At 38.1% G+C, this 15,533-nt stretch overlaps 2 protein-coding genes across 2 annotated transcripts; both read left to right on the forward strand.

Annotated features, from left to right (window-relative positions):
• The first annotated feature begins 4,730 nt into the window (after nucleotides 1–4,730).
• LOC105559592 lies at nucleotides 4,731–7,552 on the forward strand. Its single transcript, XM_012008002.1, has 6 exons — nucleotides 4,731–5,188; nucleotides 5,620–6,026; nucleotides 6,292–6,391; nucleotides 6,678–6,779; nucleotides 6,863–7,030; nucleotides 7,284–7,552. The coding sequence occupies exons 1-6, from the start codon at nucleotides 4,895–4,897 to the stop codon at nucleotides 7,341–7,343; spliced, it is 1,131 nt and encodes a 376-aa protein (XP_011863392.1). The 5' UTR covers nucleotides 4,731–4,894; the 3' UTR covers nucleotides 7,344–7,552.
• A 1,172-nt stretch (nucleotides 7,553–8,724) lies between these two features.
• LOC105559593 (helicase SKI2W) lies at nucleotides 8,725–14,010 on the forward strand. Its single transcript, XM_012008003.1, has 11 exons — nucleotides 8,725–9,049; nucleotides 9,449–9,755; nucleotides 9,830–10,472; nucleotides 10,565–10,796; nucleotides 10,879–11,132; nucleotides 11,215–11,347; nucleotides 11,430–11,708; nucleotides 11,819–12,711; nucleotides 12,782–13,140; nucleotides 13,228–13,406; nucleotides 13,495–14,010. The coding sequence occupies exons 1-11, from the start codon at nucleotides 9,032–9,034 to the stop codon at nucleotides 13,822–13,824; spliced, it is 3,627 nt and encodes a 1,208-aa protein (XP_011863393.1). The 5' UTR covers nucleotides 8,725–9,031; the 3' UTR covers nucleotides 13,825–14,010.
• Nucleotides 14,011–15,533: the final 1,523 nt, after the last annotated feature.

The following is a 15,533-nucleotide window of genomic DNA, read 5'->3' on the forward strand; positions in this document are numbered from 1 at the left end:
CCCAATTTCATTATCATTGCATTTCAGCAATTTTTCATTAAAAAATTTATTTTCAGTGAAATTCTGCAAATTTCATAATATACAACATTTATAAAATTTTTTCACTAATTTTTAGTAATATTAATTAATTTTTATCTAATTCCACAGTATTTCGTTGAATTTCATAACGAAACTTATGATTTATTTTGAAATGGTTTCAACAAGTTTCCAATAACTTTCATTTCACTTTTCATTAATTTCATTACATTTTCAGCCAAATTTTTCCATCAGGGTATCCCTGATAATATCAAAATAAATCAGAAGTTTCGTTATGAAATTCAATGAAATACTGTGAAATTAGATGAAAGTTAATTAATATTACTAAAAATTAGTGAAAAAAATTTTGAAATGTTGTATATTATGAAATTTGCAGAATTTCACTGAAAATAAATTTTTTAATGAAAAATTGCTGAAATGATAATGAAATTGGGTCAATTGCAAGAGATTTTCAACCAAATTTCAGCAAATTTCATTACATTTTCAGCAAAATTTTTCCATCACGGTATTTATTAATAAACATCCTTTTCACGTCCTAAAAACGTCCAGTTTTGGTCCGGCGGGGCCTTAAATCAGACGTTTTTAGGACATCCATAAAAGTAACATTGGACGTTTTTAAAACGTCCTAAAGATGTTCATGGATCTAAAATGGACGTTTTAAATACTTACGTAACGTCCAATATGTACGTTTTTAATACGTCTTTAAAACGTTTTTGTGCTGTTTGGGAATATATGTACCTAAGTCCATCAGTGTGTTCTTTGTGCAAGAGGGCTTCTGTAGTGTCCTGCACACAGATGACACAGACTGTGGAAACCAGTGCTGCCAGGTTTGGCCAGGTTTGCATCTCTGCAAGGCAGCCGGGCGCGTGGAGAGGGTACAGTGGGGGTAGCGCTGAACGCTCGGCTATATCACAGTATAACCAGTAGTGGCACTCGCTCTTTTGTTTCACGTTCGCGCCGATCCGTACTGCGCATCCGACATGTTTTTATTCTGACCAATCACAGGATTTTTGTACGTGTGTTAGTGCAAAGTCGGTGTGACATTGAAAAATTCGCAGTGTTGACGAATAATGGGTAAATATAACTTTTATACGTTGGAGCAAGTAATTACATTAATTACTTTTATTAGAACATTTTCTTTCATAGGCCATTTCCATTTATAATAAATAATGTATGCCAGTTCGTATGTGCCTTTCCTGGATACGATCCTGAAAAGGGCCCAGGCACTTTCAGCCGTTGATACACTGTTGGCGCGAATAAAAACATGGCGGAAAATTGAGAACGCCCAGATCAAAGGCGCCGACAGAGAGTGCAACTACTGGTTATACTGTGGCTATATCGTCGTGCGCGTAGAAGAGCGCGGACATATCTGCTGTCTCTTTCTCTCTACGCCGTGACGATAGAAGAGCGCGGATATATCTGCCGTCTCTTTCGCTCTACGCCGTGACGATAGAAGTTTGGCGATTCTTTGGGATTAGACAAGTGTGTTTTTACGAAAAAAAAACGGCAATTTTATTGGTTTATCCGTTTTTCGGATCGAGATCTCAGACCGATTTCTAGCATCGTGGACATAATTAAAGCTTTAGGGTCGATTTTTCTAACCTTTTGGTAAACTGATAGATAAATCATATAATTATTTTTAATTTTTCTTCAAATTACACACAACGGGTTAAAACATTAGTCCTTAACCATTAACATGTTTTAGAAATAAATTAGCTGAAAATTTTCAAATTTATTACATGAGAAAGGTTTCAGAAATAGCTCAACAAAAAGGTTTATAAAATATTTTATGTGAAACAATTCAGAGATAACTCGGCTGAAAGATTTGAAAAATTATTTTCAGGTGGAAGTTTTTAGAAACATTTCTGTTACAACATTTCATATAACATATTGCAGAATTCTTTCAGAATAGTTACACATGAAATATGAAAGGTTGAAATGATTTTGAAATCTTTCTGAAAGCTTTCTGCAACAATCGGTGCTGTATAGGGCAAGACGCTAGGCCGCAACGCAAAAGATAGACCAATCACGGTGAAGTATGAGAAGAATGATCGACTGTCACTGGCCGATTTCTTGCATTTTGCGTCCGTTGTAGAATAAGCTTTATTGCGAACTGCGAGATTTGAATTCTTATTTCTTTGGGAGCATTCCGTTTCACGCATGATGCATCATTTATTCTTATTTAATATTAGGTGAGCAACAAGGATAAATGAAGCATTATGCGTATCATGCGTGAAACGGACTGTACTCTTTCAACCAACGTAACAATTGTACCACGGCCAAGCCGTACATAAACTCAATAAGTACAATGTCAATCCTCGATCCTTTTAATCTGTATAATGATTTGATATCATCCGACGATGTCGTATCTCATCGGCGTTTCTCGTTTGCTAATAAGGCTGCAATCGCCGCCTCAAGGAAGCTCGCAACCTCCCTTGAGATAAGGGAGCCAATAAGGCTCCTTGTTTGCTCAAGGAAGGTATCTGAAACGTGGAATGAGGAACAAGGAATTCTTATTCCTCAAGGAAGGACTATGAATACGGGTATTACTCTTCTAATTAATCTCTTATCGGATAGAGAGGTTGGAGCGCTAGGCGCCTCTTCTTAATTATTGTTCATCTTCCATTCCTGCGAACCACGATGACCTTGCGCCAGGTAGCGGGATTTGTTCAGGGGATCTCTCCAATAAGGAAGCTTCGGAGATGATCCCCTGCTCGAACGGCGGCATTTTGGCAATGCCTGCTCGACAGGATAGACCAAGCGATCCGCACGTTTCAGGTGTGTACGAAAATTCCGGCCCTATTAATCAAGCAGCGGAATCGACACAACCTTTTCCGATTCTCGGAATAACCGCTCGTCTTTTATAATCCCGGATAAGGATCCTTCGGGGAAAGCTTCTCCTTCGCCCCCCTCTCTGGATATTCAGGCAACGATTAATCCCAGGGCGTCTGACGAGACGGATATATGGTATTGTCAAAGGAGCTTATCGGCGTTGAACTAGAGAGTTCAGAGACCATAGCCTGGAACGATCGGGTCTCGCAAAAATGGCGTGACCTCGTCCGTAGCGAATCGGTGGAGGGTCAACGCACCATCCTAATTGACAAATATTCGCCTTCCAACTAAATGGACTTTCTCAGGGCTCCAGAACTTAATGCTGAATGTAAGTCAGCTCTCAAGAATAATTCAGTGGTCAAGAGAGACGAACATAGCTGCGCAAACCAGAATCAAGTAGGTATGGCCTTATTCGCCTTAGAGATATAAACGACTAAACCATTTGCATGCCTGCCGGGTCCGGCCTTCCGCTCCTTGTGCGCTCATTCGGCCAGACGTTTTTATCAATCACGCGATAATTTTGCAAAACGATACATGACTTTTTTTCTCAGTTTAACCCAATCTACCGTAATTTTTAGTTTGGCTACTAACGAGTCTGACACCCTGTATAATTGTGCCTTTGGTTCTACAAATTGATAGTTGCATCGAACTTTTATGATAATTGTATAAACAATAATAAATTTAAAAGTAATTAAAAATAATTTTTTATATTGTTTAAAGCATGTTACTAATTCATTTAATAGTAAGAATGCAATATTGTTTATTGCATTCTTCCTAATAAATATAGAATTAATATAGGATGATAAGATCTTTCTACACATATCAAAATCGCAATAATTCTCGAGAAAAACCGTACAAAATTTTAGAAAAGGATGAACTTATGCGTGTAGCATAAGTAGCGTGTGATACAAGAAAAGGAAAGAAGTCAAATGACGATGATAACGATGACTTACTTAATAACTTTCATATGTGGACTTTAGATTAAAGTATATCTGCTATCGGCTCTTGTCTCACGTAACACTACACGTAAAGATCGGCCTCGCTACGCATGAACTAGGCACGAAGCACGACTGTGCGTTTCAATAGTTTATTGCATCAGTCCCACCTATTTGAATTCTCTGCTAATATCAAATCGTTCCTTTTCTCAAAATTATAACATGAATGTGAATGTTGCGTGAGCGAAATTCATTCCTAAAAACTATTGAAACGTAAGTGTATCATTTGAGTGAAACATGTATTACTTCCTACATAAATATTTATTTTCTTTCGCCGACGGAATATTTCCTCGTTGAAATTACTATGTAGCGCACAATGGAAAATTCCGTTGCGCATTGAAATACGACAAGAACACTTTATTGCACAATATTTATAATCGCAATAAAAGGTATACTACGAGTCGAAGGTCCAATCTTTTGGTAACTAACAGTCAAATCATATATAGGTCTTTATTTCTTCTTCACTTTAGGCAAAGATAGACGTATAATTTAACTCTTACTTATCTTCCTAAATGGTTGAAAAAACCGACACTATGTATACGATAGAAAAATTAAGATAACGTAAGAAAGCAAAGTCGTTCTGTAATATTTAGGATGTGAATAAAATAGCATACATAGTACATCTGGGATATCATACAAAACTCTTGATTCACTTCTTACTTTCTTATGATATCTAAAATATGCATAGATACATATCTTCGGAAAATGATAGAGGTATCTTGTCTATGCAATCATTTCCTAATGCTTTTGCAAGCAGGAAATGTTACGGCTTACTAAATTCACACACGCAAGGTGATTCGTCTCTCACATACATGCTTCATAATAATTTTCTTTGTGTACGCCCCACACGATACGGAAAAACGTAATATGTATTCTTCCACACTTCTACAGTAATACCCCTTTGCTACATCCTTTCAACGTAATATGGTAGCGAATACGCGGGGCATTCATTATGTAACGGCTCGCGAAAGAATTTCCATTTCCCATATCACCAACTTGCAATACGTTACCATACATCGCGAATTACAGTCATGCGAAGAAAGGTGTTGCTAACGGAGGTGATTTACGCCGTGAAATTAAGTGTGTCTCCAATTGGCTGTTGGCCTTTACCGCAAGATGCTACAAAATTTAAGATATTCTGTTTGAAACTGTATCATTATTTCTGTATTGTCATGACTGTGTGTCTAGCGGCACCAATGACATATGCTGTCATATATAGCCTTAACGATCCTCTTAATATAGTACAAATAACTTCTATAACAAGCGGCCTTTACCATACCATGTGTAATTTCTTTTTTTATAAAATTAATTACCATCGCATACAGGTAATCAATTATCCGATCAATCCTATAAGCACACGGTGGTATTGTTCAATATTTCCTGTAATGTAACACGAGCGACGTCGCAATGCGAAAGGAATTTAGAGAAGTCACACTGCATTCCATGTATATCTTACACTGTATTCTATCATGGAACGTCGCCAGTTTCGTAAACTTGCAAAATACTTTGTACCACGGTTCCCACTTGTTATCAATTGTTATCTATTTAAGCAACAAACCAATACTTTGTAGAACCCAGCGAATTTCTTTTATGCTGACTTTTATATTAACTGAATTTAATAAACATTTAACATACCATGCGTTTATAGGAAATATTGAAAGATTCATACTCATTTTAATTACAGATTCACGTTTCTTACCACTATATCCTCTATATCAATAACAATTATTTCAATGTTAACAGCAATTATTTACAGAATGTTACTGTCGAAATGGTACATTTCAATAACTTAATGAAACCACGCGAAGAAATCGTGATTCAGCGATATATTGACAAATGTTTCGTGTTGTATGGAGCATCTCTGATTACTTTTTACTTGGTAACAATAGTAACTGTATTCTTACCTGCTATGACGGAACAATCATTTCCAACATTAGCCAAATATCCATTCGATGTGTCTTATCAACCGCTAAAAGCAATAATCTATGTACAACAATCTGCAGTCGGATTCATGGTAACAGGACAACTATGTATAAATGTTTATATGGCTTTATTGCTCTGGTTCACAGCGGCAAGATTTGATATTCTAATTGAAGAACTCAAGACAGTTACAAATGTCTATGAGTTGTGCAAATGTATTAAAACACATCAAGAATTACTCAAGTACGTAAAATAATTTTTATCTATCTAATATAGGAATAATCTAGTTTAGGAGATCTCAATCTCTCTATGACTCACAAGCCGGATTTGTTCCTCGTAAAGTTTTATTTGACTCGCCATGAAAATTTCTAATGCAATTTTTAAAAATAAAAAATTTTTTCCGGTCACCGGTTAAATTACAAAAATTTTAATGCGCCTTCTTTATAAAAAAGATCTTCGCTAAAGGACCTTCAATTTGAAAAGATTTAAGCGATGCTGATTTATTTAGGTATGCAAACGAAGTTGCAATTGCTGCCCGTCCTTTCGCATTTATTTCAATATGTTGTAGCACTGTTAGCTTAATAACAGTCTTACTTATGCTTATTACAGTAAGTACATGTAACACATATTATAAAAATTTACTATTTATATTTTTTTCCGCTAAATTTATGCATTAATATCGTGATTATCAAACAAACCTAAAATATCCTATAATAGAAATTACGTGTATGCAATACACATACGAGTATGTACATCATCAAATCAGTATACATATGTATATTCTTGATTTATTTTCACAAATAGGAAATAATTTTGATAAATTAAATCTGAAAATTGTAGTGTAAGAGCACAAAAATGTAAGAACATTACAGTACATCCATATTTTTTGCATAGAAGCCACCTCTACTATTTTCACTCCAGTATAGTGCTATAGCTACAGCAGGTATAGCAGAAGTATTTATGTATATGTGGCCAGCAGAATTTTTGATGCGTACGGTAAATTACTTGTCATTCAAATTTACTATTTTATTTTGTGTTATTAATTGTAATTTAAAAAATATTAATTATTTTTTCCCCAGAACTATGAAGTCGGACATGTAGCATTCAATTTACTCGAAAACAACCATTTGAGTAATTTCATTCAAATATGGGAACATCTGCAATTTATTATAATGCGATGTCAAGAACCAATAATGGTTACAATTCCTTGTCTTATGCCGTCACTATCTTTTAATTATTTTACCAGAGTAAGATCAAATTGTGAATTGATTTGAAAAAAATGATTAAAGATACTAATACACATCATCCTTATTACGTATTTAGCATCATCAGAAACAATTCCATATTTTTGCAAGTTTTCTATTAATATTTGTTTTCATTATTACTAAATATTTAAACTATAAAATGATAAAATATATCTTTGAAGATAAAAAAGATACGAATGAAATTACAATGGAATCTTTATGTATTATCAAACATTTACTTTGTTCTATGTTACAGTATCTTTCGACCATACTCTCCTATTTCACAACACTGCGTGTAATGATGGACGATGGATAAATAAAAGTAAACTCAATATATTGTATGCAATTGAAATATACTTGAAACGACCATTTCAAGTAATTAAAATTTGCACTACGAAAAGTTCTTGTATTACGTTTTTGTTAAAATAGTCAATATCTTGAATAGTTGTAAAAATACAATTATTTTACCAGTAAACTGTCATAATTAGTTTGATTTGGCGATGATAGATTTAATTTAATTGTACTTATTATCGCGCAATACCCCAATCAGCGAACAATGTTTTGGAAATGTTTTTTAATACATACTTTTTATTAATTATAAATTGTGTAATTTATTGTACAAAACTATTATTCAACAATAACTAGTCAAGTGTAATAATGATTTAGAGGAAATAGTTAAGTAACATTTATTGAACGTTTATATACTATTTATATAATTTATTTTATATTTTATATGTTATACTGATTTTATATATAACATTAATTTAAAATAATACCCTAGTAGCACAGTGCATTGGCTAAATATTAGTTCAATGGTTGGTTATATTAGATATCAGGATTGGGAAGTAACTCGTTACTTGTAACGAAGTTACAGTTAGTTTTTTTTTTGAGAACTCTAACTTAACTTCATTACTTTCTCTCGATCTGTAATTGTAATTTAACTCAGTTACATTTTTTCCATAACTATAATTTCATAGTTTCATTAATACTCGACTATCTGTATTTTAGTGGCGATTGACATTTGATTAATTATCAACTTAATATTGAGACAAGTCGCAACACCATCGTTTTCGCTCCTGCCAATCCTATTTACCAGTTTTCTTCCTTATTGCAAATAACTGTGATATAACTAGATGACTTATGACTGAGAAAATGTTTGTGAATCTAAATTGCAACACAGTTTTGCATATTCTCCTGTGAGAGGAATCAATTTATTTCGTATGTTCTTAATAATATTAATATTCAGGATGATTCAGAATGGTTGCACCAATTTTTTACCACAGGAACTGGATTACTCACAACTGTAGTCAGTCCTGAACAAATGGAAAAATATTGCTAGTCTCAATCATGTAATATCTAATTGTATCTCGAGAAATATAATATTCCTAATACAAAAATCAAGGAAAGTCTACAATTTGCGGAACTACAGTTACACCTCGGATTCGTAAATGTATTTCTGACAAGTTGTAAATTACAGCGAGCCGACAAACAGAGAAAATATAATTTTATCAAATTTAAAGGAATAAAAAGTGTGCGTGTATGCACACAAGTATACGTGCAGGTTTCAATATGGCATCTATTCGCGCACTTTTTGTCACATGACTCGCTTTAGTTCGCCACTCCTAGGTCCTCGGTATGGTGACGCTGAAAATCGTACGCTTCATTCTAGATTCTAGGAGGGGAGTTTGTTTGGAGTCTTCGGTTGGCTCGATTCGACTGTCGGTGTTAGACAAGAGGTTACTCTTGTATAACCTATTTTGATCGCATTGGCGAGATTAACTGTTAATTGGTTAGAATTAATTAATGCCTCAACTTTTAATTACGCATTTCGAGATTTAAATGTATGTACAAACGTGATATATATATACTTAATTGACTATTAATGCAGTGAATTCATTAAATTGCTGTTGTAACGTGTCAATTATGTTGTGACTGCCCACATCGGGCAGGGTGAGAAATTACATATCAATATGCTAAGAAACAAAGAGGGCTTGTGAGACAAATATGACCGACTCGACGCAGGTAATTATGACTTAACATCGAGTATATGGCCCCTCGTTTGTCTAACAAGAGGCACGGCAGTGTCTCGCGACAGTATGTCATTATCCCCTTTATTTCTCCCAACAAAGTCCTCTATTCAATTTTCATTGTTCGCATCTTCAAGAATTTTCGAAAAGTGTCCTAAAACGCATATTTGTCATCACACTTAATTGAATGAAAATTGTTTAATCTTCTATGCATCTATAGATTCCTGTGCATACTCTGTTTCATCATTATCTTCATGATTTTCGTGCTTTTCAATTTCTTCCGCAGATTTCTGTGTAGATTCTACTTTCTCACAAATTTTTTGTTTCTATTATTACGCATCTACTATTGATGTGTAAAACAATACATAGAATTATATTCTGTATTGATTTGCAGCTTACTGGGCCTCCGCCCATCTGGCCTGACATCAGGTCAGAGCTGCGGGAATTCATCGAGTGCCCTGAACGATTACCCATTCATCAGCTGGACAATACCCAGTGTTACTGGCCACGCAAGGCCGACGTTCTTTCGTTGCTGGAATTTGACCTGGCTCCGGTCAGTACCACCCTGAAGTTTGACCGCGATCCAATAACGGGCAAAATTGGTGAGATACAAGAGGTCAGCATGCAAGGAGCGGGCGAGACAGCGAGGAATTCCATGTCTATGACCCGTGCACCCGGATCACTCGCCGACGGAGTTCGAGGTACTCTAGTTTTATCTCAATTGTAGTATATCGATGAAACAAACATGTCAGATGAATGGCTGCGTCTTCCGTAGGTAATCCCAGCAACATTCCGTTTTGGCCTGGTGGTTTCGACGAGCCTGAAGTGCCTGTTGATGAAATCGTGGGCGATATCGACTTCGAGAAGAATTTAAGGGCGCTGGCTAAGGGATTTAGCTCGGGTTTGGAGTTCAAAAGTGACAATTGCACCCCGATCAATTGCACGAACAACGAGGCGGAAGCCTCGGCGTCCGAGGGAACTGAAAAATTAGTCAATAACGATAACATAAACTTACTGGCTGTCGTACACGAGGAGGGAAATTTGCTAGGCTCGTGGTCTTCGGTCGAGGAGACGAGGAAGGAAAACGTTCAAATTTTGGACAGCGACGTTCCTTTCGTGGACAACTCCATTTTACCCGAGGATACGAATATACCTGTCTTGAAAATATCCGAGAAGCAAGCAGAACTTACGAAAACAGACTGGGCGGAGCAGCTGGACGTGTCCGCACCAGTGACAGACTTTGACAAGAGAATAACTGACCCGGCAATCAAATTTAATTACGAGCTGGACACCTTTCAGAAACAAGCCATCCTGAAATTGGAGGAGAACAGCAACGTCTTCGTTGCTGCGCACACGTCGGCGGGGAAGACTACCGTTGCTGAGTACGCCATTGCATTGAGCCAAAAGCACATGACGAGGTAAAGCTACAAGTTGAAGAATTAACTTTGCGGCGCTGTTCTTGTTATGTTCGGCTGGACAGTTTCCCTTCTAATTTTTTGTGTCATTGCAGAGTGATTTATACGTCTCCAATAAAAGCACTGTCAAATCAGAAATATCGCGATTTCAAGAGAAAGTTCGAGAGCGTTGGGCTGCTAACAGGTGACTTGCAAATAAATCAAACTGCTTCGTGCTTAATCATGACTACGGAGATCCTACAATCGATGCTGTACTGCGCGTCCGATGTTCTGCGAGATCTGGAATTCGTTATATTTGACGAAGTGCATTATATAAATAATGAAGATGTGCGTAATACTAATTTTACAACGAGTAGCGCATTACATTTCTACAATTGGACAATCTGTAAAAATTGCCTTGTACTTTTAGCGGGGTCACGTGTGGGAGGAAATAGTCATTCTTTTGCCGCAGAATATTAATATAGTAATGTTGTCTGCGACTGTACCGAACCCGATAATATTCGCGGACTGGGTCGGCCGTATCAAAAAGCGAAAGATGTACGTGATTAGCACTTTGAAAAGGCCGATACCTCTTTTGCACTACTTGTACACTGGCACCGACGGCAAGACTAGGGATGACAAATTCTTAGTTGTCGACAGCAACGGCCAGTTTTTGTTGGACGGGTATATTATTCCTCTTCCTATCTTTATTTTTGAGTGAACGAAAGAATGAGATGATACAATGACACTTTAATACTTGATCCAGATGGTACAAAGCATCAAATGCGTCCGATAAAAAGAAAGACAAAACCCCGAAGGACTGTAGAAGAAAAATTCAGATGACGCCGAAACAGGAGGAGGTATTGTGGAGAGCGTTTGTGAGCCATCTTCAGAGCAACGTACGTTGTCGAGAGCGCATGCGTTTTATTCTACGGAGAAGTTGTATACGATAATAATTTAATAACGCTGTCAATTTTATAGGATATGTTACCCGTTGTTGTGTTTACACTGTCGAGAAGACGCTGCGATATGAACGCTGCCACGTTGAGGAATCTCGATTTGACGACCGCGAGGGAAAAGCATCAGGTGCATGTATTTTTCCAATCTAACATAAAACACCTGAAGGGTAGCGACAGAGAATTGCCGCAAGTACTTATGATGCAAGAGCTCTTGGTAAAAGGCGTGGGTATACATCACAGTGGGATATTGCCAATTTTGAGGGAGATTGTGGAGATGTTATTTCAGAACGGAGTTGTGAAGGTAATTTTATAAAGGAAACATTGGAAAACAAATGGACGCACAATTTAAAAAAGTTTCGAAGATAAGCAAAGATTCAGGTGTAACGAAATTGCATTTTACCACGTTTTTAGTTGCTATTTGCGACAGAAACTTTTGCCATGGGGGTCAACATGCCGGCGCGCACGGTGGTGTTCGATTCCATACGAAAGTACGACGGGAACAACTTTCGCACCCTTTATCCGACCGAATACATACAGATGGCTGGCCGTGCTGGGCGACGAGGTCACGATACCACGGGGACTGTTATAATGATGTGCAGAAACGACGTGCCGCATTTTAACGACTTGAAACCCATGATGTGCGGTGACCCGCAAACGTTGGAGTCCAAGTTCAAAGTCACGTATTCCATGCTTCTAAATTTGAGGAGAGTCAACGAATCCGTTACGGTCGAAGCGATGATGCGCAAATCTTTCAAGGAATCGCCGTTGGCCTCGCAGGAAGCGTCGTATAACAACGAATTGCGGAATATCGAGCGCGAATTGTCGAACCTGCCGCCTCTGACCGAGATGCAAAAGAAGCTCTCCACGTTCTATCACGAGGCGATCGATTATGTGGAAGATGTCCAATTTCTAAACCCTTACTTTTTCAATTCAAAGAAGACGGCGAAAAGTTTAACCGAGGGTAGAGTCTTGTTAATATCATACGCGAATCATTACAACAAACTGGCCCTGTTACTGCAAGTTCAATATCATAAAAACTCTACTCAGTACAAAGTCTTGATACTTAAGGATGCGAATGTATCCACCTTCGGAGTTGACGAGTTCAAGAATCCTCAGATATTCGAGAAGTGGTGCGAGATTATCGGCCTAACGAAGAAAGAGATATTTGTCCCGAGCATTAATCCGTCCCACGAAGTTGTGACTATATTTTCGTGGCATATATTGAAAATAACTAATTGCCAGATAAAAGTTGACTGTTCTTTGGTATTAAAGGATTGGGAAAAGAGGCAGATCTCACGATTCAAGTAAGAAACGGTACAGCAAAGTGGTAGGTACTCTTGGAGCTTGTACTCATAGATTATTTCTTCTTTTTAGGAATGATCCACCGGGACAAACGTGTCAGACAGCGGTTCAAGAATTGACTTCTCTATCGTTTAACGCTTCTACCAATGCTCTTGTTCTACAGCCTTATTTCAAGCTCTCGTCGAAAAATGATTTTCAACTGAGGATACAACATAGGGACAAATTGAAAGCTAAGCTGGACAACATGAAGTGCAAGGAAATACCAAACTTTGAAGAACAATTTAGACCCGTATTCGAGCGGAATCAGCTTGAGGACAAAAAGCGACAGCTCCAACTTAAACTCAGCGACGAGGGAATGGCATTGTATCCAGATTATCTGAATATGGTAGCACTCCTGAAACATTTTAGGTACATAGACAATGATGAAAGAGGTTCGTATTAATCAGAGTATATAATAGTTATAGATTTAGTATTTAGTAAAGCGCAATTAACAAATTATCAATACCGTTACTCATTAGTCGCCCTAAAAGGAAGAGTCGCGCTACAAATGGGTAGTAACGAACTGCTGATAACAGAGTTGATCCTGAAAAATGTGTTGACCGTTTTACAACCGGCAGAAATAGTAGCGTTACTATCAGCGCTGATCTTCCAGCAACGCACGGAATACGAACCTCAACTCCCGCCAAATCTCACAAGCGTATGTGTCGTCCTCTTTCTAACCGAACCAAGTATCTAAAAAGTTATACATTGCGATAAGAGATAAGTTAAAACAACTTGCTCTTCAGGCTTGCAAGATAATGACGGAGGTGCACGCGGAGTTGGAGCATCTAGAGCAATACTATCAACTGTCGACGTTATTACCGTTGAATTTCGGCTTGGTGGAGGTTGTCTACGAATGGGCGCAGGCCAAGTCGTTCGCCGAGATCATGAAGATGACGGATGTCCAGGAGGGAATTATAGTCCGTTGCATACAGCAACTCGGCGAGACGTTACAGGACGTTAAAAATGCGGCTGTAACGATAGGCGATCCGGTTTTGAAAGAGAAGATGGAGGAAGCTTCAACCGCGATCAAACGCGACATAGTCTTCGCCGCGTCCTTATACACCCAAGACTGATCACGAATGAACAATTTACCTCTCGATACTATTGATAAGATCGATGTATTTTTTTATAAAAGAGAAAATCATCTAGGTGTATTACTACGAGTACGTTCTGTTTGTAAAAAAATATCCATAAGAATGTACGATATGTACAAATAATGTTTGTCGCAATAAAGATGAGTCGGATAAACGTCACTGTTATAACAATGGAAAGTTTAAGCGACCTTAACTGGCACATGTTTAATAACTGCTAGTTACATAAATGTACAATGCGCGACGTTTCGACCATGGGTTTCGGTCCTTTTCAAGCGCAATTTCTTCAATTCAGTCAGGCCTGTGCGCGATTAAGCGATAAAAACCAAAAGTCGAGTCGTGATATTAAAATTGGTAAGCACGAAGATAAAGTACGTGCGCTGTCTACAAAGGCCGGGGAACGACTGTTATATTTCGACTAAATGCTAATCGATAATCAAACGCTAGCGGTATATAACTCGTACTGACTTTGCTCAAAAAAATTACCCCGATATTAATTTATAACGATTACTTTATATTATTTTACACACTCTCCGTTAAGGCAACAATTACAAGGCGCGTTGATCCGGATTGTTAAGATTCCCCTGATCTTTGTTCAGTTCCGAGATGCACGCCCACTGTCTCAGAATTCTCGCGCCAGAGCGAAACAATGTTATCCCCGCCGCTGACCGCCAGGATACTGCCTGTCAACGACCAGCTGACATTCCAGATAACGTCGTCGATGATATTTAGAACGTTCGGTATGGGTGTATCCAAACTTGTCTAGGGCGGGGGGGGGGGGCAGAACAGGATTCACCCGTAGGCGAATTATGCAGCATGAATTAAACTACGTACTTATAAAAAATATTTGTATTTATACAAAAATTAATTTTCTAGGATCCTCGGCAAATCTATTAATTGTATTATTCGTAAAAGAAGCACCCATGCTTTCAACCAAATTTCGGTGGACGCTGAGCACGCACAAGCCATTTAAGCGGTTTTCGATCATTGTCGACTGCAGCCAAGTCTTGGCGCGCCCTCGGACGCGCCTAAGAGTGCTGAAAGACCTTGCCATAGTAGCGGTAGTATACGGACGGCATCGCCAAGAGAATCTGAATTTTACTTTACTCTTACTGAAATCTTTATTTTACTCTTACCATTTCGTAATTCTTGTACTGTAAAAATATCGATATTTGATCAATACATAATGAAGTCATAATTATTAATTATAGGCATAAACGCCAGCCTGTTTCCCTTGAGGACGGCTACCAGGCTCCGAGTGCCGTTCTTCAAATCGAATATCTTCACCGAGTTGTCGCTCGAGCAGGTTGCTAACCTCAAACCATAGTAATCCATCTCGGCGTCGTGAACCATGTCCTCGTGGCCGGTGTCGACGGTATTCAAAACGGACACCATTTTTTTCCAAGGGTCAGCTGTCGCGTGCGAGACTTCGAATGTGCGAGGGGATCGTCCCCTAAGGTACGAAGGCGAGCGCGGATGTCGTGCAGGTTATGTTGACGCAGCGTCATGGAGCCATAGACTTCTATAGACGGAGCCTTTGTACGAGGGGTAACTGATAATCGCGGTAAGGGGATCACTCGTCTGACTTCGACTCTTTCCGGTGAGATTCGGTAATATTCGGTTCACATTTCCAATACGTGTGCACACGTCCCCTCCAATCATCCCCTCCAACTTGGAGTGGGGATGATCCG

This window comes from Vollenhovia emeryi, unplaced genomic scaffold (genome assembly GCF_000949405.1).
Source record: "Vollenhovia emeryi isolate VEMERY1.0 unplaced genomic scaffold, V.emery_V1.0 DF939262.1, whole genome shotgun sequence".
Taxonomy (NCBI): domain Eukaryota; kingdom Metazoa; phylum Arthropoda; class Insecta; order Hymenoptera; family Formicidae; genus Vollenhovia; species Vollenhovia emeryi.